Source organism: Quercus lobata, chromosome 4 (genome assembly GCF_001633185.2).
Source record: "Quercus lobata isolate SW786 chromosome 4, ValleyOak3.0 Primary Assembly, whole genome shotgun sequence".
Lineage (NCBI taxonomy): Eukaryota > Viridiplantae > Streptophyta > Magnoliopsida > Fagales > Fagaceae > Quercus > Quercus lobata.
Window position 1 is genome coordinate 96,296,922 of NC_044907.1, and position 26,424 is coordinate 96,323,345.

General features: G+C 34.6%; 1 protein-coding gene and 2 pseudogenes across 1 annotated transcript; 1 reads left to right on the plus strand and 2 right to left on the minus strand.

The window, feature by feature from the left end:
- Positions 1–4,022: 4,022 nt before the first annotated feature.
- On the minus strand, positions 4,023–4,280 carry LOC115986248 (annotated as a pseudogene).
- Positions 4,281–7,243: 2,963 nt separating this feature from the next.
- Positions 7,244–13,704, plus strand: LOC115987568 (annotated as a pseudogene).
- A 2,222-nt stretch (positions 13,705–15,926) lies between these two features.
- Positions 15,927–18,586, minus strand: LOC115986249 (probable leucine-rich repeat receptor-like protein kinase At1g35710). The gene is made up of 3 exons (XM_031109095.1): positions 18,160–18,586; positions 16,447–18,015; positions 15,927–16,291 (listed from the first exon to the last, which is right to left on the minus strand). Exons 1-3 carry the CDS (start codon positions 18,584–18,586, stop codon positions 15,927–15,929), a joined length of 2,361 nt encoding a protein of 786 aa, XP_030964955.1.
- Between the last annotated feature and the right edge of the window lie 7,838 nt (positions 18,587–26,424).

The following is a 26,424-nucleotide window of genomic DNA, read 5'->3' on the forward strand; positions in this document are numbered from 1 at the left end:
CAACTTGAAACAATAAACTTGGTTTCTATAGGATTCCAATCTTTACTATTTATATCAATAGGAATTGAGTAAGCAAAGAAATTTTGAAGAGAATTCATAGAAATGAATATCTAAATAAACATAGATTTGCTATAATAAGTAAAATAAGTACATATTGTTAGCCACAATATTTTTTTTTTCTAATATTAAAAACTATATAAATCTGGAACTAACAAAAATTAAATGAAGGAACATTTTCAGTAAAAAGATCACATATGGCATACCCTTGTTGCTCATGGATTTGATTGAATGAACATATCATTGATTTTGCCAATGAAATTCTATTTTAAGCCAAACCATGTCAATACTACAATAAGACTTAAAAAAAAACAAAATTAGTATGCATCTAACTAAAAGTTTTTGTAGTCATCTCTAGTTGCTACCATATGGTATACCCAAATTATATTTGCATCATAGATTATATCCCAAATAGTTTGGGTTAAAATCCTATAAATTGTTTAGATTTTCAAAAAGGACAAATGCTATAAGAATTTATGACTACAATATCTCAATTGTTTGTTAATATCTGAACTTATGATCATCTATATACTTATGATGGACCCACTACTTTCATGCATTTGCTTATAAAAAAAATAAATAAATAAAAACACCTGCAATTTAAAGGCATCGCAAATAATTTGGTCCAACTTGCTATGAATTTCTTAATTAATTGTAGGAGCATATCAAAAGTCATTGCAACAAATTGGTTTTCATTCCTAATAACATAGCATCACTGAAAACTCAAAATTTAGTATGAATATAGTTAAATGCAATATGACTATTAGTGACTATGTCATATCGCATACCATTTGACATTTTTTGTAACACATCAAGAGAAGTACTTGATATCTTAGAAGACAATCTTTCCAAAGTGTAGCTCATTGGTAAGTTTGAATACTATCTTCAATTTGGGGAATCCTAATATACCGGTCAAAATGAGAGAGAGAGAGAGAGAGAGAGAGAGAGAGAGAGAGAGAGAGAGAGAGAGAGAGAGAGAGAGAGAGAGAGAGAGAGAGAGAGAGAGAGACTGTTGAGGTTAGATTGTACATTTCCTCTTTTCTTTTTATTTATTTATTTATTTATTTTTTTAAGAGTGATTGTATTTTTTCCTTAACTATACATCTCCATTAGATTACGCAAGAGGGCTAAATTAAGACTTGAAAAATGAGTAAGAATGTTGGTTTTGTCAGATGGGATCACTGAATCTTGACTGCAAACCATTGTTTTTAAAGAAGTTGAAGAGTGTGTGTAGTCTGAAGAGAAGATTGTACAAAGGAAGAAAGCTTCTAAGTGAGTCAGGATTTTGGCTTTTAAGTTTCATCTACACGTGGGGAAGGAGAAATCAAGTTTGTAAGTAGGTTAGAGTCTTGGCTTTCATCTACACATGGTAAATGATAATGCTTGGGTCATGATATGTAAGAGAATAAGTGGGCTTGGGCTTTTTATAAGGTTTGGTCTAATTTGATCTAATTTTTAATAGTAGCCCACCTTTTAGATAACAGTAAAAAAAGAAAATGGTCATTTATGTAACCATAAAAAAAATTAAAAAAAAAAAACTTAAAGAAAAGAGGTAAAAAAAGACTAAATGAAATATTAAAGTACCACATGGCAGGACCTCATGCACTTTTGCATGAAATATGGGGAATGGAAGGCATTATGGAAATAAATGTTGAAAGTAAGGTGGTATAACTTTAAAATAAAACACTTAAGATTTTAACAAAATATAGCTTTGATTATAGATTAAAACAAAAACACTTACAGGATAATAGCAATTACAATGCTTGAAAGGGATAGTAGTCATAGGGTTGGAAGTATGAAAGGAAAGATGGAAAAAGAGATATCTCTCTACGAAAGGGACATCCCCCTTTATAGGCAAAATAAAACACTATTTAAGCAGTGAATGGTATTCTCCTCATGTGCTTTCTGGATGGAATTTATTCTCCGTGGGGAGCAGGCAGAGTAGGAACCATCTCTTTAATAGGGACTCAAAGCAACTTTAACTTTAGCAGTGAATCTGAAGCTTTGGTGTAGTTTTAGCAGGAGCATTATTTTGGTAGTTTTGGCCACTTATGCCGACAATGCTAATTTTCCCCTAAATCTAGTGTGGAAGCTTCATCATGGCCAAATAACTCCGAATTGTAGGGGTAATACAGAATGTGGATAAGGATAGTAGGGAGTCCTTCTGTGATATACTTGGGTTCCACTCTACCCCATTGCTTGGAAAATACCTTGGTTTCCCAATTAGACACACGGGCTCTTCTTCTCAAGATTTCAATTACATTCTTGATAGGGTGAAGAACAAACTAGCTCAGTGCAGACATTTGTTGAGCCAATTCCAACAGGTGCAGGTCAGACATTGTTTTTGGCAAGCGAATTGTTGTGCTGACGTTATGGCTAGATTGGGCTCTGTTCAACTCTTAGATTATTTTGTTTTTCATAGTCTGCTTGTGGACATTTTGGAAGCCTTTGAGGCTGATTTGAATGGCATGTATTTTGACAGGAGCTATCTTGATCGTGCTATAGTCCCTTAGTTTTGTTTAATGAATCATCCTTTTTACCAAAAAAGAAAAGAAAAGTAACAAGTGATAGCTCTAGGAATATTTTTCAGTGTGGTCATTAAGAAACTTAAATTATAAAATTTAATAAAAATGGAACTTCATATATTGACCATTAAAAAAAATAAAAAAATACACATGCACACAAAGACATAAAGTCTTACAATTCTTTTTTTTTTTTTTTTGAATTTTCTTATTTTGAAATCTTTGCATGAAAGTCTTATTATCGGTGCTACAAATTACATCTTTTTCAAAATTTTAGTTCCACAAAAATTTTCTTAGGCTTTTTCTTTTTGTTTGTAAGGACCTATTATATTATTAAAGGGATCAAAGTTTAAAGAAAAGTTTGACTACAAACAAAGCTATAGCCTAAGGCTACAACTCTCACTAAACAAATTAACATAGTTACATATTTTAAAAATTTAAATGTTAAATTATATGTTTTTTTATGTTTTTAAAATACATGTCAAATTTCATATAGTTATTTACTATTTAATTTATAAACTTATTTTTTATATATAATTTTAGACAACAAAAATTCGAAATTTAAAAATTTGATTGATAATATAGCTTTTGATATTTGATCTTTTTAAAATTTTGCAAGTGTGGAAGATTTAAGAAGATAATATAATCTAATAGTGGATTTATCAAAATTCACATAAAAAAAAAATATATCAAGCGGAGTTGTAGTCTTAGTCTACAACTAAGTTTGTTGTTAAATTTTGTCCAAAGTATAATTATGTTGAGCCTAAAAAAATTTAGGGTGGTCCCAAATATTTTTTTAAGATAAAAAATCATAAAATTTTTAAAATTTACATATAATAATTATTTTTTTTCCAAGTCAGGTGGTCCTGTGACCAACCTGAACTCTGTGAAGCCGCCAGTGAAAGTAACCAAATTTTACACCGGCCTTGAACCATTGCAACCCACTACTCTTTCCTCCAGGGTTGAACTGGCTGAGAATTCGAACTATATTGTGATAATTTGACTTATGCACACCACTGATCATTTTATATTTCTTATTCCATTGCTAAACAATTTCTGGATTTTTGTATATAAGTAGAAATCACTAAATAGAAATTATTGACCAAGCCCATGAGGCTCGCCAAGCTTAGGTTGCTCAACAAAGAAACAGCGGGGAGTAAAAGAAACTCGAGAGGATAAAAAAGTTACAAACATATTTCTTGTGTCATGTACGTTAGACCTTTCACATTACAAATATCAATCGTCTAACTAATAACACACAAATATATATATATATATATATATATATATATATATATATATATATAAAATCCACATCCACAAACAGAAATTAAGATTATTCAAATTTCAAATATACATATATTATGATATAAGGGAGATATTGGTATTACACTATTATTACACTATTACACCACTACTACTACAATACAATACATAAAAAGCTTAATATAAATTATAGGTGAGGTTCTCATTCGCAGGTGTCCCAGTAACACCAAGGTCCTGCTTGTTTTCATCTTTACCAGCACCAAATACAGGGCCACCTTTTCCAGCAGCATCTTGGAACTTGTCCTGAAACTTATCTATTTGAATCATACCCTGATCCTATTCTGAACGTATCTCAATCTTGGTTTTGTTCTCTCCCCCAGATATTGACTCGTATGTTGTTGCAGTCTTTGACTCCGGTGGCTGTGCCCCTGACATCAGTTCTAATTTCTCTACTCGATCACTGTAATAATATATGCCAATATATCTTAATTTGCCTAAATTTGTCTATATATGCCACAAGTTCAATTTACTAGTATATATATATATATATATATATATATATATAACATCATCACCCTAGCTTATATATGAAATGTTTAGGCTGTACATAATATATTCATTCATCACGTATACTTTGGTAGCCGGTACTGCATACATTCGTGTCTACTGTCTAGTATAATAGTAGGCCACGTTAATCATTAAAGTTTGTCAGCGTGGCATTGCATTGCATGCCATGACCAACGTGGTGGTGTGTGCTGTATTTGCACTTTGCAAATTGCAACGTGTATATATGCATACTGACATGGAACCGCACCGCCACCCTTTGACATTGAGACTGTGACCCCACGCTCAATTAATTAAGACGACATCTAAATTAAACAGGTCATTAACATCTTCAATCGATTCCTAGGCTCCTAGCTAGCTTATACTACCTTTTCTAAACAAGTAATTAGAGTATATATATATATATATATATATATATGCACACAACAACACCAACAACATAATAATAATTTAATATAATTTGATCTCTCTTTTCAAGCATATTTTAATTAATATGACAAGAACAGAATAACAATTTAAAACCCTATAGAGATGCAAGTGTAACAACTGCTTTAAGGTGTGCTTGTGGTGACTAGGTAGACAATCGAGGGTCATTCTCATACACATATACTCCTAGTGTTGAATATCTTAAAGGTACCCAGCCAAAACAAATAGATGTAATAACTGCTTTAAGGTGCTTGTGGTGGCTAGGTATTCGAGGGTAATCCTCGTAAGGGTAATACATGTTGCAAATAAAATAAAATAAAACTTATTGACGTAAGGGTAATACTTCTTGCAAATACACCCAAAAATTATTGAAACCATGGTTTAAAGTCATGATTTTCAACATGAAAAATGTGACTTTAAGTCATGATTTCAATTGTTTTTTGAGTTATATAAAACTGTAAATATGTTGTTATATAATAAGGGTAAATTTCAATAACATACCATAAAATTTGGGATAATACCAACAAGATTCAAAAACATTTCAAAACCAACCAATTTAGTCCCTAAATAACGCTAGGGATGTGAGTCATTTTGACCGTCGGTCTTCTCTCCCTCTCGTCCCTCTTTGTTCTTTTTTTGTGTGTATACCAAAGTCCAAACCCATACCAAATCAGCAAGACCATGGCCTCACCACCATTTTTATAAAGCCCACCACCACAGACAAATCTTACACACAATTAAACTCGAAATCAAAAAAACCCAAACCCATTTTGAAATCATCCAAAACATTTATATGTGTTGTACATCTAAACCCATTTTGAAATTAACCCCAAAATCCCATTTTCTAAACTCTTATAGCCAAGCTTGAAATCAAAAACACCCAGTACCCCATTTTACAAACCCAAATCTAAATCATTTAAATCATTTCAGCCAACAAAAAAACCAATCCCTAAATCAACCAAACCAAAAACCAATCACAAAACCAAACACAAAAGGGGGTTCGGCCATAAACAAAATGAAAAAATAAAAGAGAAAAACAAAGAGAATAAAGTGAAATAAAGAGAAGGAGGCAGCCAGCGGTTGTGGTGGTGCTGTTGAGCTAATCTACCATTAGTGCTAGTGGGGAGGCGTGGGCTTCATGAAGCTCGGCCATGGCTAAGCTTGAGGGAGAGAGAACCACCAGTAGCCATGAGGTTTTTGGAGATCAAAGTATAAATTAATTATAACTTTATTTTGCAATAATAGATTAATCAAATTTATAAGTCAAAGTAAAGAAGACGTAAGTAAATTTTGTGTCAAATTAATTGTAAAGATCTAAATGCGATTTTTCTTGAAGTTTAAAATCGACAAATTTCTATTTTGGAAGTTAGGCTTACTATTTTTCACACTCGAGTTTAGATAAAGTAGTATTTTTTTTTTTTTAAACACAAATTTTAAAACCACAAATAAGCATTTGGCAAAACAGTGAAAAAAAAGTGTGTTTTTTATTTTTAAAGTTACAATAAGTGTTTGGATAACATTAATATAAAATACTAGTGGTTTTGGTTGTAAATTACCAAAAAGGACTTATCTATATTGTTAAGGATTTTTTTTATGTAATCAAAATCTATTTTAAGGAAAATACGTAATGAATGTTAACAATTGCATTAATAATAACTAGCCTCTGAGCATGCGCTCACGCCCGTGCTCTGAGACTCTTCTATTTTTTAGGTAAAGTTTAATAATTTGCATTTATTATAATTTAGGATTTCTACTTTTTCCAAATACAAAAAAAAAAAAAAAAACAAACGTGAGGTGAGTTTTGTAGATGAGAGGAGTTTTAAAACTAACAAAAGAGTAATACTATTTTGTAGGAAGTTAAAGAGTAGAAGTAGGAATTTAAATTAACGTAAAAGTAGGAGCTTATTAGAAGAAGGAAGGCATTTCAACGTATAAATAAGAATTTATTATTTTTGTCAATTTACTATTTTGACCTCATTTTTAAGTTTTAGGTAGGGGTATTTTTGACAATAAAAAAAAATAACTAACTTTATTTTGTCAATTTACTATTTTATCCTCATTTTTAAGTTGTTGATTAATTAATTTAGGAATATTTTTGACAGAAAAAAAGGAATAACTAACTTTCTGAATCCTCTTAATATATACAGATGATAATAATAATAATAATAATAACAATAACAACTATTTTGTTATCTTCTAAGATATAAAATAATATTAATTTTATTTAATAGTGTACAACAAGTTCCCTTTCACTTTTTCTTTTTCTTTTTTTAATAAAAAGGTAGACATTTTACCATATGATGAAGTCAGAGGTGTAAATATATAAATGGGTATTTTGTAGACAAAGTAGTATGTTGTCTATGTTCAATTCTAGTCTAGACCCTTTCTCAAAAAAAAAAATTCTAGTCTAGACCATAGCAATACAGTTAAACAACCTTAAAGCTAACAAGGCCCTACACGTCTACCACGGGATTCTTTCTCCAAGTGTTGTTCTCGCCTTTTGCTCTGGGATTGTAACAGAGAGGGAAGCGAGCAGAGTAGTAGAGATGGGTACTGTCTATTCAATTGTGACTGATTCACATTCACATTCACTGGTGAAGTCATCGAGCATTCAACACTTGGCTGCGTTACTCCATGTAAATCTTGATGCCGGGGAAAGGTAGCTTCTGTTTCTTTAACTATGTCTATGTCTATGTGTGTGTTTGCTAATACAAATGCAACGCAATGCAAGTTGTGTTCTTTTTTCAATTTCAGATTTTTGTTTATTGCCCAATATGCAATGCAATGCAGCAAACACCATGGGTTTCATTCAGTTGACTAATTGAGTTTTACCTTTTCCTTAAAGCACTATGCTTTTTGTTGTAGATACCAGCTAATTCAAAGTGTAATTATTACGTACCTACTATTCAATATTCATGCTATGCTGTTGTGTTTTTCTTCTTCTTCATTACTTCAACTATCCTTTCCTTTCCTTTCCTTTCTTTCTTTTAGCAGAGTTTGTTAAGTTGGTGTAACTACAAATCATTTCACATTCTCATATTCATTTCCTCTTCTTCTTCTCAGTGACTGACTCTCATTGTTCAACCATGTATATACTGCAGGATTGGATTAAAAGGCGCAAAGTGGAAGAGGAGGAGTTAGAAAACATAGAGGAACAACTTCAACAATCAACTTCACATTCATCCTATTAACCACAAACATAAAGAGGTGTAATATTTCTCCCTTTTTTCTGCTCATCTCTCCGTCTAATCTAAATATTTACATGCCTGCTCTGCTACTTTGTATTTAAACATTAGATGGATACTCCAGATGCTAACCCAAACTATGTCTATGTGTGCGCTACTTTCTGTATTCTTTTGAAACTCGTTTTGGAAGAAAAAAAATTCAAATTATTGGATGTGCGTTGAATTGAATTATATTTAACATGTTATTTGTTTGGCAGATGCATCCATAATGAAGGATGTATGTACACATCCATATGGTTCTTTTAAAGAAATGTGTACACTTTGTGGCCAAAGGTTGCAGGCCGAATCTGATGTGGCATTGGGCTACATTCATGAGGTAAAGACTATTTGGCAGAGTTGTGAATTTTGGTTATCCTTCACTGCATATTGGAATTTGGAAGACAATATCTATGATGCTTGTGAAATTTTCAATTTGTCAAGGTATCATCCACTTTCAATGAGCTGTCACTTCTTATTCACGTAGTAATGGTCCCCTAATATGAAATTATTTTTTAAATTACAACTGGAGAGATGCAAAACATCTTTGAACTTATAAACCCATACCTATTCAATAATATAGTAACACAATTATAGTGATGATCTCTTTTTGTTTCAAATTGTAATTTGTCTAAGCTTGAACATTATTGCAGGGACTAAGGCTTCACAATGCTGAAATTGTCAATTTGAAAGAAGCAGACGAGAAGAATTTATTATGCCTTGAGAAGCTTTACTTGGTTCCTGCTAAATTCTACTCAGCTTACAGATATGGCATCGGAAGAAGAATATTTAAAGAAAAAAAACATATTCTTTGCAAGGTATTTCTGTTACCTTTATATTTTATTATATATTGGTAGTGTGCTTAGCATTTTTTTATATCATTGTTTTCAAATATCATGGTGACATTGCTTCTTTGTTAGTATAATCTTCTCTAATAAGCTTGGCTAGATACTATTGTAACATCATCATGTTGTAGAAATTTTAGAAGTCAACATGAACAATTACCGTTTGGTTTCATCAGTTGATGAAAGCTTTATTTGAGTGCTTTCAATTTGTCAATGGAATGTTCAGATTTCTAACCAAAGGTAGGTAAAACTCCCAAAGAAATGAAAATGATATAGTTTATTGCTTATGCAGTCGTATGTTGTAAAATCACCATAATCATGAATCACCTGGAAGTTTTGAGAGATTTGCTGGTGGAACCTTTTGTTCCTGCAGAGTGTTGTGGCCCTTGTGGGAAGTACTGCCTTCACTTGTTTGCACTTTTTTTGTCCCCCAACCCACCCACCCACACACACACACACACACAAATCCCTTCTTTTAAAGAAAGATTGGCAGGGTTTATATTTTATGCTTAAGGCAAGCTTAAATACTGTCTTTATTTGTAATATCACCATGAGAGTTTTTGGTCCGTAAGGCATGCAGCGAACTACAGATAGGAAAGGTTTGGTAATTATAGGGAAAAATTCCTATCATGTTATTCATTTTGCATGAATATGTGTTAACAAAATATAGAGCATTAAGCACCCATCACTTAAAAAGCAAATTTATTTAAGAATAATGACTTCCTCACTGTTTGTGTCCTTATCCCCTATAGGCCTTGGAAACTAAATAGAGGCTCTCTTATTAATTTATTTGATTATCAAATTGGCTTTTGGTTTCACTATATCTGCTCTTCTGCAGAAGATGTGTATTTATTCTTTTTTAAAATATTTATTATCTAATTCTTTTGGTTTTGATTGCACTGTCTTTTCTTTGACATTATGGGCATTTGAGTGACTTGATGTGCTTATGCCCTTATGCTATTCAAAAATTATGAAATGGACAGATGTCACAAAAGCCAGCCTCTCATGGTGAACATTATGCAAATTTATATGAAGAAGAAGCTACCTATCAAAAATATGTATATGACGAAGCTAAGACCCTTTGTTCGCACATTTTTAAAAGAAGCAAGTGAAATGTTTGAGATGTACATTTATACAATGGGTGATCAGCACTATGCATCGGAGATGGCTAAGCTGCTTGATCCTCAAGGAGAGTACTTCAGTGCTAAGGTGATTTCATGTAAGCATGGCACCCAAGAACATCGAAAGGGTCTTTGATATCCTGCTTGGGCAAGAAAGTGCTGTTCTGATTCTTGATGATACAGAAGATGTAGGTACATCCTTGATCAGCTGAATATCTCTGCTTACCCAATTTTTGTTACACATGATAATGATTTTGATCTTACTGTTTTACCCACTATAAGAAGAGGAAGTTCTTTCATAATAATGAGCCCTCTTATTTGTAGGGAAGAGAATCAGATTACGGAAATGGGCAATTTTATCATTATTTGAAGTATGTAGTAGTTTCATTCTCAGCGGTTCTTTTCTAGTTTTCACATTTTTTGTCCTTATACACATAAAAGCCCAAATTTGGAAGACTTGCACCTTACATCATGGTGGCAAAGACTCTTTTTCCTATTAAAGCATTGTTTACTTTACTATGAAATTTTCACCTCATTACTTATACTACCGAGCTAGACTAATTATTGTTGTTTATAGTCAATGATACATCACTATAGAAATCAGCTGTTAGAGGATTTCAGGGGATTGAATAGCAGTCCTTTTACATCAATGAAGTAGTATGTTTTAGTTTTAGAGGTCCTTAGAGCAATGGCTTGAGAGTATGCTGAAGCTTGGAAAGCCAACCTCAATATGCAGAATTTTGGCACACTGGAGCACTCAAATTGGATCAGAAAGATTTTGTGGTCACAATTGTTTAGTGCATTTCTCTTTTTATTATGGTGGAAGGAAGCTACCATTTTTGTTATGATGTGAGTTACTGTATAGGTGCAGTCCCTTTATATTCAAATTCATTCTACTTATGGGTAACTGGGTGTAAAAGGTAATGGATACTGTTAGTCATGAACTCGTGAGAAATTAAGAGTAGAGCAAGGTGCAGGAGCATAGCTTTAGTTGATATGGGTCATTGAATCTATGCGTCCAGGTTTTGGCCTGCATTGAAACCTTGGTACCCAAAATGGATTAGATATTGAATTAGATGCATGAGTGTTGAGTCCTATATCAGGCATTTACTAGGTTGATTTGGATTGTGTAAGCAATTATGAGAAGCCCAATTGTAACTTGACTAGTCGTTTTTGGGGTATAGCACAGATGTAGCTAATTCTTCCTTAGGTTATGACAAATGGTAATAGATTCAACCCAGTAACATCACTGTAGCCCAATGTGGGCCTTGATGAGGATGCTAGGTATTTTTTTTGATGGAAGAGGATGCTGGTTATTTAAGTGGGGACATTGTGGTACCCTAAATGGATCAGATATTGGATTAGATTGTGTGAGTGTTGAGTCTCAAATCAGTTGTGTGCTGGGTCAATCTGATCTATATAAGTGATCACAATAACTTGACTAGTCATTTTGACGTATAACATAGATGTGGCTAGGAGCTTACTTGGGTCGTGAAAAAAACACTACTAGCCCTATGCAGTTATGGTTTTCCAATCATGCTATCGTTTACTTTTGGTGTCTTTGGAAACATGTTTGTAGTTGTAATGTCAAACATATAGACAATGAAGTCCAAATAGAATGAGCTAGAACTCAAGTATGAATTTGAAAGAGCGAAGGTGCCATTGTAGTTTGCATCTTTGTTTGTTCATGCTGTCTTCCATAAAATGGCAGAGTTGACAGAGTTAAGGAATGTGGTGTTCTTCCCTGCTGATGTGAGTAATGCTCATTTGAAAATTTGAAAATCTGTCTGAAGCCATTGAAGGGAAATTTGAAAGTATTTCCTAGTACCAGCTTGCATGTGGTTCATTCTTTTATGTGTAATTTTTTTTTTGGTGGATAATATTTGTACTTATTCACTTATTCTTATGATATAGGTGCATAGAGAAATGATATATATTATTTGTTCAAATTCATTTCCATGGCCTTTAAACTTGCAATTTATCTTATAGGTTTATGTATCTGCAATCATCCTGTTACCATAAGCTTGACGCAAATGTTTTGTGCTATTGTAGGTATGGCCAAAGAACAAGAAGAATTTGATAGCAATGGAAAAATACCTTTCCTTTGGTTCAAGTTGCCATGGCTGTAAATCTCTTGCTGAGTTGAAGAGGGACGAAAATGAGACTGCTGGAGCACTTGCAACTGTGCTTAAGTTCTTAAGCAAATCCATGATACGTTCTTTGATGTATGTCCCTCTTTGATTCTCTTATTGATATTAGCTGTTAAATTTGTTGTGTGATAAATTCTTATGTATGGGAACCTTCTTGCAGGAACTTAAGGACAATCTTGTTGACAGAGATGTGAGGCAGGTAATTTTTTTTCTTGACAGCTGAAACATGACCAATTTGTTATTCTAAGCTGCTTGCACTGGTGTGATCTTTTGTTGTCCATTCCTGGCCCCTGGTAGCAAGCACCTCTACGTAAGTGTAAATTTAACATTCCTGTGACAAGGATGATATTAATTTTGTCCCAATGGGACTAGAAAAACTGCACAATTAATGGTGTTTGTGTTAAGGTATTAAATCTGGCTCATTTAGTGTTATAGATGTCTGTAAACTTCTTAATTACCACTACCATCTCTCTCTCCTGTTCTGCCTTGGTTCCACTTAGTCTGGCATGTGTTCTAGCATATTGAGTGTAACTTAGTCTAAATAATGCATCCTGCTTTTGTTTTGGATTATTAGTGGAGATCCATTCTCAGTAAAACATTACTTAAGGCAGGCTGATGGTTATTATAAATATTGATTGGACACCATGCGTTCCTCGTTGTGATCGTGAATTTGTTTTAAAATATTTTGTGGTGACTTCAGTATTATTTATCTGTTGATTCCCTCATTCCTTGTGATAAACTTTTGCCTGTTTTCCTAAAAACTTTAAAAAGGAGAATTATGGACTAGTTGGTTTTTCTTTATGAAGATTCGTATAAATAAAGATATTCTTTCTGCAGATGCTGTAAACAGTTAAGAAGTTCTGAAGGGGTGTAAAACTGTGTTTAGCCATGTGTTTCCCACCAGAGACCAGGCTGAAAATCAACCTCTGTGGAAGATGGCAGAATAGCTGGCAGCTGCTTGTGTGACAAAGCTTGATTCATCTGTGACACAACTGGTCTCAAAAGAAGTTGGAACTTGGAACAGAGAAGTCTCAATGGGCAGTGAAACAGAACAAATTTTTGGTCCTTCCACGGTGGATAGAAGAGTCAAATTATAGGTGGCAAAAGCAATCTGAAGAGAACTATTCTGTCAACCCAATGAAGAGCCAATAACTCATTCTTTTGTAGCAATGCTCACCATTTTGTTGTAAAATAAGTTATAGAAAAGGCGGATGCAGCAGGTTTGATGGTTAAAAATCACCTGATAGGTTCAAAAAATGAAAATAGTGGTAATTAATTATCTGGGAAAGTAAATGCTGGATCCTAATCTATTTTTGTTGTATATAAATTAAATATCTGGATTCTCTTTTAGTGAGATTCGAAGTAACTGGGAAACACTCGGCTAATGGTGTGAGACACCAGGACTAGCCTACTAGCAGTAAACTATCAAGAGCCTTGGGTGACCACTAATTTTTATCTTGCCATAAAATTTCATGCCAGTATCAAGTGGAGTTCTCTCCTATTTCATGGTCATTTCCTAGTTATGTTGTTAAGAGCTCTAAAGTTTGAAGTTTGTTTATGTAGACTCATATTATCCATTCTAGCAGAGTGGTGCCATTGTAAATGCAAACAACACCTAAACCCATTTGGATGTTTGTTGCATACCATATTTTGTGTTCGTAGAAAATTTTAATAACCTTAAATTTAGAAGATGATTCAAAAGAGTAATATGGTGATAATGCAGAAGAACCGGAGCGAGTAGATATAGCTTTATGCGGTCAAGCCAGTTAGCCTTGGCTGACTAATAAAGATCCAAAAACAGTATCTAGAACAGCACAGCTCAACAGTTTTGAGGGATCTTTTATCAACCCCTTCAGTTTGTCAGAACCTAATAAGTAAAATTAATTTTTTATTTTTTGTAAAAGAACAGTTGTGTAACATGCGACTGTTTTTGGTCAGGAGTTTTGCGAGTGCTTCCATTTCTTAAATTATCATATTCAACCCACTACAATACTTGTAATATTTTATATCAGCTTGTTAACATAACACTATAGGGTAGCAAGTGATTTCAAGTCTAGAAATTATTAACCGGTGTGCATTAAGCTCACTCTTGCCCAACAGTAGAATTGACAGGGAAAGTGCATGGAAACTGGATGACCGCATGCTTTGATATGCCTGGAAAGTTCTGAAAATGAACAAGCAATTCTTAGATGACCAACTCACTAAAACTGCTGGCGTAAGTCAAGTAGCAGGAGATGACTTGGGTTAAGTCTGAACCCCAATTGTGTTCTGATGCAAACAATTGAAAGGTAAGGTAAGGTAATGATGTTGCAATGAGCTAATGATTTTGAACACTAGATGCCTAAGAAAAAGAATATAGGGAAAAATAATGAAGTATACAACATAATACTGTATCATATTATTGTATATAAAGCCAAGCTAACAAAGAAACCAAGCAAGGCACCAGCTATGGCTTCAACCTCAGTATGGCCAATTGATTCTTTTAGAGAGATTAAATTCTCAATAGTTCTTTCTATTCATTCTTCAACATTGGCTGCTGAGCCAGAAGACAACACCGGCTGATTATTTTGCCTCATTTTGTCATCTGATCTAAGAAATAGAGGAGAATTTGTTGATTTTGATGTAAAAGAACTTGCTTCCTCAGACACGAGGGGCCCAAGTCTCTCCAAACTTACTGGCAATGATGTTCCTGGTTGAGAATCAATCATATTTTCTCTATCCTTAGTGTGAACTGAATTAACATGTATTTTGGCCAGCACTTTATTCAAGACTTTTGCATGATTTCCTACTTCTCTTCTCACACCCTGCAGAAGTAAAATCAACACTCGGATTGATGTTTCAGTTTGACTATAATTTAGGAAACATATGCAACTTCTGAAAATGTCATGTAAAAATCTCTCATTGTACAAAACTGAAGTACATCCTGAGAACATATTGAAAAATATCTAAACATTTAGATGTGAAGAAACTAGAGATATGATAGCATGACTTATGAGTTGTTTGTATGGGACAAAATTAGGTCTGGTTTGACCTATAACCATAAACGACTTCATAAAAACCTCATTTTTCGCTGAACCTTAAGCACGACACCAGGTTTATGGAGAATCCGGCGTTCTCTTTCTTATTCTCTTCACTATCGTTTCCTTTATTTAGAAAACATGCTTACATACCTCAGAAAATACATTCTTACATATGACTTCTTTAGTGGCTAGGAACTATAGCAAAAGCAAACAATTTAAAAAAATTTATAGCTGACAAGAATGAAGTAATAGTCTCAATGACGCAGCTCATTTTCCTGATGGAGTAGCTTTGTTTTGGTGAAGATTGTGACTGATAATGGAGCAGCAACTGAGGAATCATAAATTAGTTATTGCAGGAGTGTGGTTGTAGTTGGTGGAAAGTAAGGAGATAAACCAAGTTCAACCCTTCGTTGCAATCAGTGCATATATATGATGGGTATAAATGTATAATATTCCTTGAAAATTAGTGGGATGTCAACCTTCCAAGTTGTAGTTTTAGATAAAAGTTATAAGCTACATGCAAATTAATTCTAAGTGGAAGATCAAGCTACACTGAATCCCTTTATATTTAATTATTCGCTCATATAATTTTTATGACTACAAGAACTACCAACTTATTTTTGAACTTCATCCTATGGGCTAAGTGGGATGTGTTCAATTTGCAAAACTTGGGAAAGGAGTGATATTACATCGATCTAGACACTATATCCATGATCCATTAGGTCTTTCTTCATTCAAATATATTCTTTCTGCCAAAGTTGCGATATTGAAATTTCACGGAAAGGTTTCACCAATGTTGCTTTGTGAGAAAGAAATTTCTGAGACACACTTTCCATGGTTGGTCGGGACTTTGGGTTGGAATGTAAGCATGCAAATGCTATTGTTGCAACAAGGGCAATATCTTGCACATCCCGTTTATCTGTTGGAGGCGAGAGGCGTGGATCCAAGACATCCTTTAGCATTACATCTTGATTGGATGAAGATAGTGATAATGACGAGAGGAACTCTCCTGGATGCATTCCCATTATTGTTTCTAGTGCCACTACCCCAAAGCTATAGGCATCACATTTTTCTGTCACGACCATAGTATAGGCAAATTCTGCCAAAATAAAAAATAAACAATAACGCCCTTAGTACATATTTGTTTTATATTTTCTTATTAGCATGTTATTCAAGTCTAAACAATAAAAGTGCCAGGAAGAAGTATGAAATATTAAAGTGATGAAGTGGTAGAAGAAGGCTTGAAGTGTTCACCTGGAGCAACATACCCATATGTGCCTGCAAGTATAGTTTCATGGGACGAGTTGGGATTCAGAGGTCTTGCTGTACCAAAGTCAGAGACAAATGCCTCAAATTCCATATTCAATAGAATGTTGCTGCTTGATATATCCCGGTGAACAATTGGTGGGTTGAAATTGTGATGCAAGTAAGATAAAGCATGTGCCACACTCTTAATAATGTTCACTCTCTTTGTCCAGTTCAACTCAACAGCTTCATCATCATTGCATAGGACACAATATAAGCTTCCCCTTTCCATGTATTCATAAACCAAAAACATACATTGCTTGTGTAAACAAAATCCATGAAGCTTCAAAATGTGTCGATGTCTTATTTCAGATAATACTTTTACCTCAGTTTCAAAACTCTTGATGAGAGCTGCCTCCTTTGCTTCTAGTTGATGAAGTTTCTTCAAGGCAAAAATATATCCGTTGGGCAACTGTGCTTTGTAAACACTGCCATAACCTCCGGTTCCAATACAATCTTTGATGTTGAAGTCCTCGGTTGCTTTAATGATATCTTCATATGCAATTCTTCCATCATAATTCCATATTGAGAGTAAATCTCCATTTCTGTTTACAGTTCTCTCGGATTCAACATCATCATTCTTGGATAGAAATATATATAGATATCCAAAAATAGAAAGGTAGAATAATAGATATAGACTGACAGTGGAGAAGTGAAACCTATCCCTCTCTGGTTCTTCTTCCGAATCTGTGGTTGTAGATGTCAAGCAAGAAGGCATACCCTTGAATTCACCGCATAAACCCTTGTTGCCAATGATTGCTTGTGGTGGGTATCTATCTTTAAACTCACGTGGAATCTTACCCTCCAAATTATTATATGACAAGTCAATGGATGATATCTGGGTCATGGAGTTAAGGAAATCAGGTATGGTACCAGATAGATTATTATGGGAGAGATTCAAGAATTCTAGGCTTGTCAATTCTCCCAGATGGTGAGCTATCCTTCCACTAATGACATTATGACTAATGTCAATATAAAATAGTGAAAGGCTGCCAAACTGGCCTGGAATGCTTCCATTCAGACTATTGTTGTTCAATGACAAATGCTTTAGATTGTTGCAATTCCCAATATGAGTTGGGATATTTCCAACAAGCCTGTTATGGGAGAGGTCTAAATGTAGAAGATTGGAAAGCAAGTCTATTCCAGGAGGTATGCGGCCAGAAAGTTGGTTAGAGGACAGATTTAAGTACTCCAATTGGGTTAATTTGGTAAGTTCAATTGGTATGACACCAGACATCTCGTTATTAGACAAGTCCAGCCAACTTAAATGTTCTACATTCCTGATTTCTTGGTCTATGAAACCTTCTATGAAATTTGAATGAAAGGACAAATAATTCAATCTGGTTAAATGATTAAGGGATGAGGGAATTGAACCATTAAGGTAATTAGAACTAAGATCCAGGTGAACTAGCTTTTTCAAATTTCCTACATCTGAAGGGATGGAACTGTTGATTTGGTTCAAACTGAGGCATAGAGATGTCAAGTTGGTCAAATGAACAAGGGATGAAGGGATTGGACCTATGAGCATGTTACCACTTAAGTTTATGGCAACCAGATTCTTCAGATTTCCCAGTTGCATTGGGATGGGACCCTTAAAGTGGTTATTTGAAAGATCCAGCTCTACTAGTTAGGTGAGATTTGCTAGCCAAGTAGGTAGCTCACCTGTCATATTATTTGAGGATAGGTTGAAGTACATGAGCTTTGAAAGAACACCAAAATGAGCAGTGATGCTTCCTTGGAGTCCGTTCCCACTAAGATCAACCTGAACAAGGTTTGGGAAGGAAGAGAAGTTGAGTTTCCCAGATTCGTCACCCACGGTGAAGTTACGAGGTGGTTTAATCTCTGTCACACTTCCAGCTTTGTTACAAGCTATACCAGGCCACTTACAATGACTTGAGGTATTGTTTCTATTGGAACTCCACCAGTGCCACCAACCACTCTCCAGCAGAGCCTTTGCTTCATGTTCAAGCGATGATGATGAGTCACTTGCTCTCACTAGCAATATTGCACTATCTATAGTAGAAGAAAAGGAAAGAACGAAAATAACACATACTACTATCGGTTTAGAGATCAATAGGAAGGGTGCCATGAATTAATCTGCAGCTGGTTAATTGCTAGGCTGATTTTGCCAGAGGACTTAAAAAGGAACCGAGTGAAAGTGATAGGCAGGGTACATTAGTTACTGGTCTTATGTTCTTTATAGAAAATATTTTGGTTTTTACTTCCTACTTTGTAATTCCATGTCCTATCTTGTATCTGTCAAGAAAAGTTGGTTATGCAAGACTTGTAAGCGGAACCATCCATGCAAATTCATTGAGGGGCTAAATTGACTAGTCCCCAGTTTGGTGTTAAATATTAGCTATGATATATTCCATGTTAAAAGCTTATGTCCACGGAGGAAACTCTTAAGGGTTACATCTTTATTGTATGAGAATGTAGTACAAAATCTGTGTTAAAATGAACCATAACATACAAGTAGAAGACTTGACTTGCACACAAAGTAGAATTAAGCTTGGGCTTACACTGAAGGACTAATATATCTCTAATAGGTTTATTAACTCTTGACTATGAAAAATTGTGACAATAGTCTTAACCATAAAACAAGTATTGCACGGTTGAAGGACCTATCATTGTCATAGTGGCACGACTAGTATAGCAAAGACTGAATCGTGTCAAAGAATGCATTAATACTCTTTATTTGTCAGTGTCACTGCTCAAGACTAACAAATGTAAAATATCTTTTTTGATTTTTGATTTTCAATTACAATATACTTGTTCTAATGTCAGGAAGTCATTTTGTTAGATTTAAACTCAGGACTTCATGCTTTTGATCTTGGCCCAAGAAGATATGCAGCGGAAAATTAGTTGCTTTGATCGGGATATAATGACAACGAAAAATCCAAAAACTTCCAGACAGCAATATTTCTTTGATAGTAATAAGGATCTTGACTTGAGGTTTATAAGAGCTAACCCATGATTGGGGCTAGGTGAGTTTGGTCCTTATTGCATTTGCATTGATGTTTCCCCTTGACAAGTCTTCTGTGATAACTTGTCAGTCTTCACAGAAAAACCAAAGGACCTAATTGACTTCTAGCCAATATAAGACCACCAATAAATCTATTGGGTCCATATGCATGGACCATATCGGTATTTAAATTTCCAAGTCCTCTAGTACGTATGACAAGCCTATCAATTTTTATTTTCTTTTTTCTTTTTTCTTTTTGCTGAATAGAAAAGGGTGTCTTCAGTGTGTAGTCATGGACCTCATGGCACGACAATTGTTTAATTATTAATGATATAATGAATAGCCCTCTTGACCTGTTGCCGTGAAGTAGCTTCCTCTGCTACCTTTTTTTTTATTATTATTTTAATTATCTTATTGTGGCGGGCAAAAATAAGTCAAACTTGCTTTTTTCCTCACACAATTCATTTGTAAAGGTGGGATGCCAATCAACCTTTGTTACTTCTATTTAGGTGGACTGGACTAAGTTAGAAATTAAAGGATAAATGTTAAGTATAAGTATGAGATGCGAGAATTTGTTAAAAATAACCTCAGATTGCTTATATTATGTTCCTCGTGTTTGGTCTGAGATACAAATTACACTTGTTCTAAGATTACAATGATGATTCTCTTATTTCTCTCCTTTTTCAGATGTTTACATCCCCTCTTCACAGTGGCCTCTCTGCCTTATATAGTCCCCAAGGTCATATCTTGGCCTTCCACTTGGAGGGTTAGGGTTCATTTTCCTTAATATGTGTTCCATCAAGATCTCACTAAAAAGTTGTTACACTAGGCTATGAGCTGTGAGGACACTGTTCAATGGTTATTTTCTCATTAATGCGGCCAACCAAGTGGGCTTAGTGCATTGAATGTGGAGGTGATAGGTGCTTTATCTGCATTCTTACCTTTCTTGTTTGACGATAATCTTTCTTCTCTTCCTTGGTTTATGCTTGATGGTCTTCAGAATTGGTCCTTAGTCTTTCTGAGGACATGTCAACATCCTCGGGCACTATAGTCTCCTTATGCTTGTGGCGAGTTGCTTATACTTTCCCAAGGACTTGCTGTCAATGCTTTCTGAGGTCTGTTCACAAGTATGGACACTTCACAAGTATAAGTGCTTGTGGGGTGTGAGTAGTAAGGGTCAGTGTTTAAGTCTTTAGAAGGGAGTTTAACACACATACATTTAGATCAGGTAAGCTAGAATAGATCTCTCTCTCTCTCTCTCTCTCTCTCTCTATATATATATATATATATATGCACACCATTCATTTTCTTTTTTAGTACTCTTTCAATTTATGACAAAAAAAAAATTCCATACTAATTTGAAATGGATCATAATTATGAACCAATAATAGTCAAATGGCTAATATCTCAATGGGAAAAACAAAAACAAAACAAAAAGTGACTCAGATGGCACTGGTTTAAGCACTCCAATGTTAAGGTAGTGGTGACCTTAGAGAAAAACTCTCCATGGAGATAATGTGCACTACCCATATCTTAGGGTGAGAATTTGTTAAATACAAGTAAAATAAGAGTATTCTCGTCTGAAAATGTAAAGGAAAAAATAAAAAAATAAATGCATTTTAGATAACGAAAAAACATTTTATCTATTTTACCTAACCAATTTTATAATACACCTTACATTTCATATTTTATTTTAGAATACAATACATTAAATAAATTTTTGTGTCTTTCTCACATAGAAATCAACCCAACATGATTCTAAAAAAAACAAAAAAAAAAAAAAATAATAATAATAATAAGAGGCCAACACCGTCCAACCACCATTACAACCTGTTATAAAACCCAATCAATCCATCACAAAACCCAAATTTTTAACCCAACCACAACCACCATTGATGACCACGGCAACCCCAATGCATGATGGTGAGAGAGAACAAAGAGAAAGAATAGAGAAAACAGAAACCCAAACGCTTGTATGTGGGTGTTTAAAACATTTTACTTTTCTTGAGTTCAAGAAAAAAGGCCAATAGATTTTACTTAGGGCCGAATACAATAAAGCCTGTGGCGAACTATCTAATTAGAAAACCTATACAGTTCTAGAAGAGATGTATAGATTTAATTGTCTACCAGTTTTTCTAGAATTTATGAAGTTTGTGTTTAAATTATAATTTAGATTTAATTGTCTACCGGTTTTTCTAGAATTTATGAATTTTGTCTTCTAATTATAATTTTGTTAGATGTGTCTTATATTATGCAATTCCCTTCTGATATTTTGGGCCCAAATTACTTGCTTTTACATTTGCAAAGATGTGCAATACAATTAAGTGTATAGAAGTACAAAACTACTCTTTGGCCATTGCTTCAGTGGATTCAAAACCACTTGTTTTACACGTTCAGATTCTTCAAAATCATGATAATTAGGATAGCGGTAATTGCATTCCTCCATGTTATCAAAACTTTTAGTTTTGCCCACTTGGACTCGCAAAAAATGTGAGGTTGTTCTATCTCAAAAAACCCCAGGACCTGAACCACCCTCTACCAGAAAATGCCAATACTCATCTTCATCAGATTTCCCTTCCAAACGACAACAAATAATCCAGGTTGCTCATGACGATTACTCTGAAATGGTGGAGGCTGCAAAGCAGCCCTGCCAAACCCAATGAATTACTTAAGTTGGAACTGCTGTGGATTGGGACAGCCACAGGCAGTTCTGGAGCTCACCAAGTTGGTGAAAAAATATTCCCCATCCATACTTTTTCTTATGGAGACTAAAGCAAAGGACAGTCACTTAAAGAGACTTTGTTCGAAAATACATAGGGAGAACATTTTCATTGAGCCAAGGGTCAATACAGGTGGTGGTTTGGCACTTTATTGGAAGGATGGACTTAACCTCAAAGTTGTAGATTCAACACCAACATTCACTGATGCAGTAGTTAACCCAGGAATGGATGAGGCCTGGTGATTAACGGGTTTTTACGGAAACCCAGTAACGGCCAACTGAGAACATTCTTGGGCACTACTAAGACACCTCTGCTTGAAGATGGATTTGCCTTGGCTTTGTGTGGGGGTATTCAACGAAATCACCAAAGCCGAGGAGAAGAAGAGGGGTGCTCCAAGACAGGAACGTCAGATGAGAGAATTCAGGAGTGCTTTGGATTTTTGTGAATTTCGGGTCTTGGGTTTTGTTGGGCCACCTTTCACATGGAGTAAGAATCATTTTGAAGGAGAGATGATATGGATTTGGCTGGATAGAGGGGTAGCAACTCCTGTAACACCCCATGATTTTGATATCAATTAAATTATTATACATAAATTATAGAGGAGGCCTATAATTAAATGGATTAAATTGATTTGGGCCTAAGATATTAAAAATAATATAAATACTTTGGCATATGAAGCCCAAGTGAGGTGGCATAAGTAAATATATGGGCCTTGAAAAACCCTAGCCTTTTTCCTCCTAAATTACATGTGTATATACATAAGAAGTCCCTTTTTATTTTCAGCCGCAACATACAAGTAAGTTGTTTCTTGTCTTCTCTACGGCTGTGTAGGAGAATCAGGTCAGCTCTCCTCTTTATTTGGGTTCTTTTATTTATGTGATACCTAGCATGTGTCTATCTAGCTTAAGGACTACTGATGTATTACACAGCTAGGATGGAGGATTTCTACGTATGAGTCTTTGTGCTGCACAGAACACAAGGGTAGGTGTGGACTTGAAATTCAATGTTGTCATCATGTTATTAAATAAAAAATAAAATAAAACAAAAACTGATTTTGACTAGGAAATCATCCCACGTTTTCAAAGAGGAATTGTGCATGAAATGGCTTTAGTAGCTAATAGGACAAAAGGCATGACTTCATAAAGTCTAACCTTTCAATATATTAAAGAAAAAGGGTTCCTATAATTGTATTATATTAGATAAGAATGGTCAATTATGGCTGCATGTCCAGAGCTTTGAATTGTGTCTAATAGGCTTGGACTTTATCAATTGTTTTGTCACCTTGTGAAAGGAAAAAGGGTTGCTTGTGGTTTTTATATATAATGGTTTATCTCTTTTCATTGCTTTTGTCTTTGCCCAATTAGTGTCCAGCCGTGTCCTTTGCTTTATGGCATCAAGAGGATTTGGGTCTTTGGGTTGATGAATACAATATTAAAATAGGAACTTTTTATTTATATAGCCGTATGGTCCTCCATAGGCTTTGAAATAGATTTGACATAACTTTAAGATATGGCTCCCACCTTTGATTAATAGCTTTATATGCTGGGTTGATCAGATAGGTTTATATATATATAATGGTTAGAGTCAATGGACATCCAGTGGCATCAAGAGGGAATGCTATGCAACAAATTAAGACAATACGTGGCTTCCAATAGTAAATTTGATAGTTAAGTGAATAAATAGAGGATTTTGGATATATTAATATTGTTTAGGATAAAACCGTTTAAGTGTGAAAATAAATTTTGAAGTGGGAAATTGTGTATTGATAAACTTATTTTTAGTATTGCTAGGTTCTAATTCTACTGAATTGTTGTGATTCGAGGGAGGTTGATTTCCTTTATTTTTGCAACTAAGAGGTAAGTGGTGTTTACTAATTTTGGGGGTTTTCCCAAAACCGTGTTAATTATTAAACTCTTTTATACGAAAGAATATGTTGATATTCTATATATAAATGAATATTTTACAAATGTTTGATGTGCACATTGGCTATTCTTTTTATGAAAAACTTGTGGGACAACCTAATTTTATTTAAACTTGTATGTGTGTATATGCCTTTATATTTTGAGAAGTATGAATGGATTATTTTGTGAGCATATTGAATATGTTTTGAAAACCTATGGCTAGTCGTGATTAGAAGCTCAGTATGGTATTTAGTCCTTAGCAAGGGACAATCATGTTGCAGCTAGTCCTTAGTAAGGGACTGTCCCAAAAGGGGACAGTGCACATTTGATAGCTCTTTAGCAAGGGAGCATACTATTGAGGATCCAAAAGGAAGCTCCTTAGCAAGGGAGTGTACCTTTAGGTTCCAAAGGAGCCATCCTTGAGAAATGGGATGAAAGGAGGTTCCAGTCCCAAAAAGGGGACAGCACAACCCTGTCAACGGGGCGTAAACGTTGACCACGAGAAAAGCCTAGGGAATTGCTTATGTGATGGTATCAATATATATATTATGATGGCTCACAATATAAAGATATTATTTTCTTTTACATGAAATAGTTAATGACAAAATATTGATGAGTTATAAGCTATGAATTTGTTGAAAGAATTATTTATTTAAAAGGTTTGTTCCCACACCCCAATGTTAGTGAATTCCACTTATTGAGTTACCTCACCCCCTTCATTTCCCATTACAGATACATTAGGTGGATTACTGGAGTAGAGATTCTTGGAAGACAGAAGTTACAAATTATTTTTGTGGAACTGAGGATTTTATTATTATTTTATGGCATTAAACTTTGTATTGGAGAATTATTTTGAGGATGTTTTGTATTTGGTGAATTAGAGCTCTGACTTTTGTAATCAGATTCAAGGTTGCTAGTTTCTTTTATTTAATATTTTTTATGAATTATTCAGATTAAATAGACTTTTTTTTGCCTATGATTTTGGGGCGTTACAACTCTATCATGGTCTGAATTGTTTCCAATGGTTCGACTCCACCACATTGAAGGTATATTATCTGACCATTGTCCATTGTGGTTATGTTCCGACGATGAAAATGTTAGATTTTATACGAAATCCAGGCCTTTTCGCTTCGAGGCTGTATGGTTCAAAGATGAAAGATGTAAGGGGATCATTAAATCTGCATAGGAGGGAAAAAATGTGGGTGAACTGGTTGGGAGGTTAACATGCAAGGTGGATGCTTGTCGATTGAGTTTGCAAAAATGGAGCAGACTATCTTTTGGCAATATTCGCCATCTGTTAGCTCAAAAAAAGAGACAATTAGCACAAGCAGAACACATGTCCATGACGGGGACGAATCATGATAAGCTCTGGTTGCTAAGAGGTGAGGTTTATGATCTTATGGTGAAGGAAGAATGTTTGTGGCATCAAAGATCAAGGATAGATTGGCTGAAGAGTGGGGATTTGAACACAAGCTATTTTCATAGCCAAGCTACCCACCGAAACAAAAGAAACTTTATTTCCAAATTAATTTTGGAGGATGGGTCTGTGGTGGACGGTGATAGGCAGATTGGAGAGGCTTTGGTGGATTATTTCAAGCAAATTTTTACCTCCATTTCCCCTTCAAGCTTTGAATAGATTCTTCGAGGCATTGAGATAAAGCTTACCCCATTAATGAATGCTGAATTGGTTCGAGATTACATAGCAGAGGAGGTGGAACGTTCCTTGAAACAAATGAAGCCATTAACAGCACTAGGACCAGATGGTATGTCTCCAATTTTTTTCAAGTCTTGTTGGAACTTTATTGGCAAGGATGTAATTGATGCTTCTCTAAAATTTTTTAATTTGGGGTCCATGCCTAATAGCCTAAACCACACATTCATTTCCCCGATCCCAAAAATTAAATCACCTGAAAAAGCCAAGGACTTTCGACCTATAAGGTTTGCAACGTCTTATATAAAATTATATCCAAAACCGTAGCCAACCGTCTGAAAAAATTACTTCCCAAGTTAGTCTCGGAATCACAAAGTGCCTTCCTGTCAAACAAATTGATTTCTGATAACATCCTTGTTGCATTTGAAACCCTTCACCACCTAAAATCTAAAAGAAAAGGAAAAATGGGGCTGATGGCCCTAAAGCTCCACATGAGCAAAGCTTATGATAGAGTGAAATGGATTTTCCTCGAAAAAATAATGGAAAAATTGGGTTTTGATATGAGGTGTATTTCACTTATCAATTCATGTATCAGATTTGTTTCTTTTTCTGTTTTGGTTAATGGTGAACCACATGATAATTTCACTCCTAACAGAGGCCTCCGTTAAGGGGACCTGTTATCACCTTACC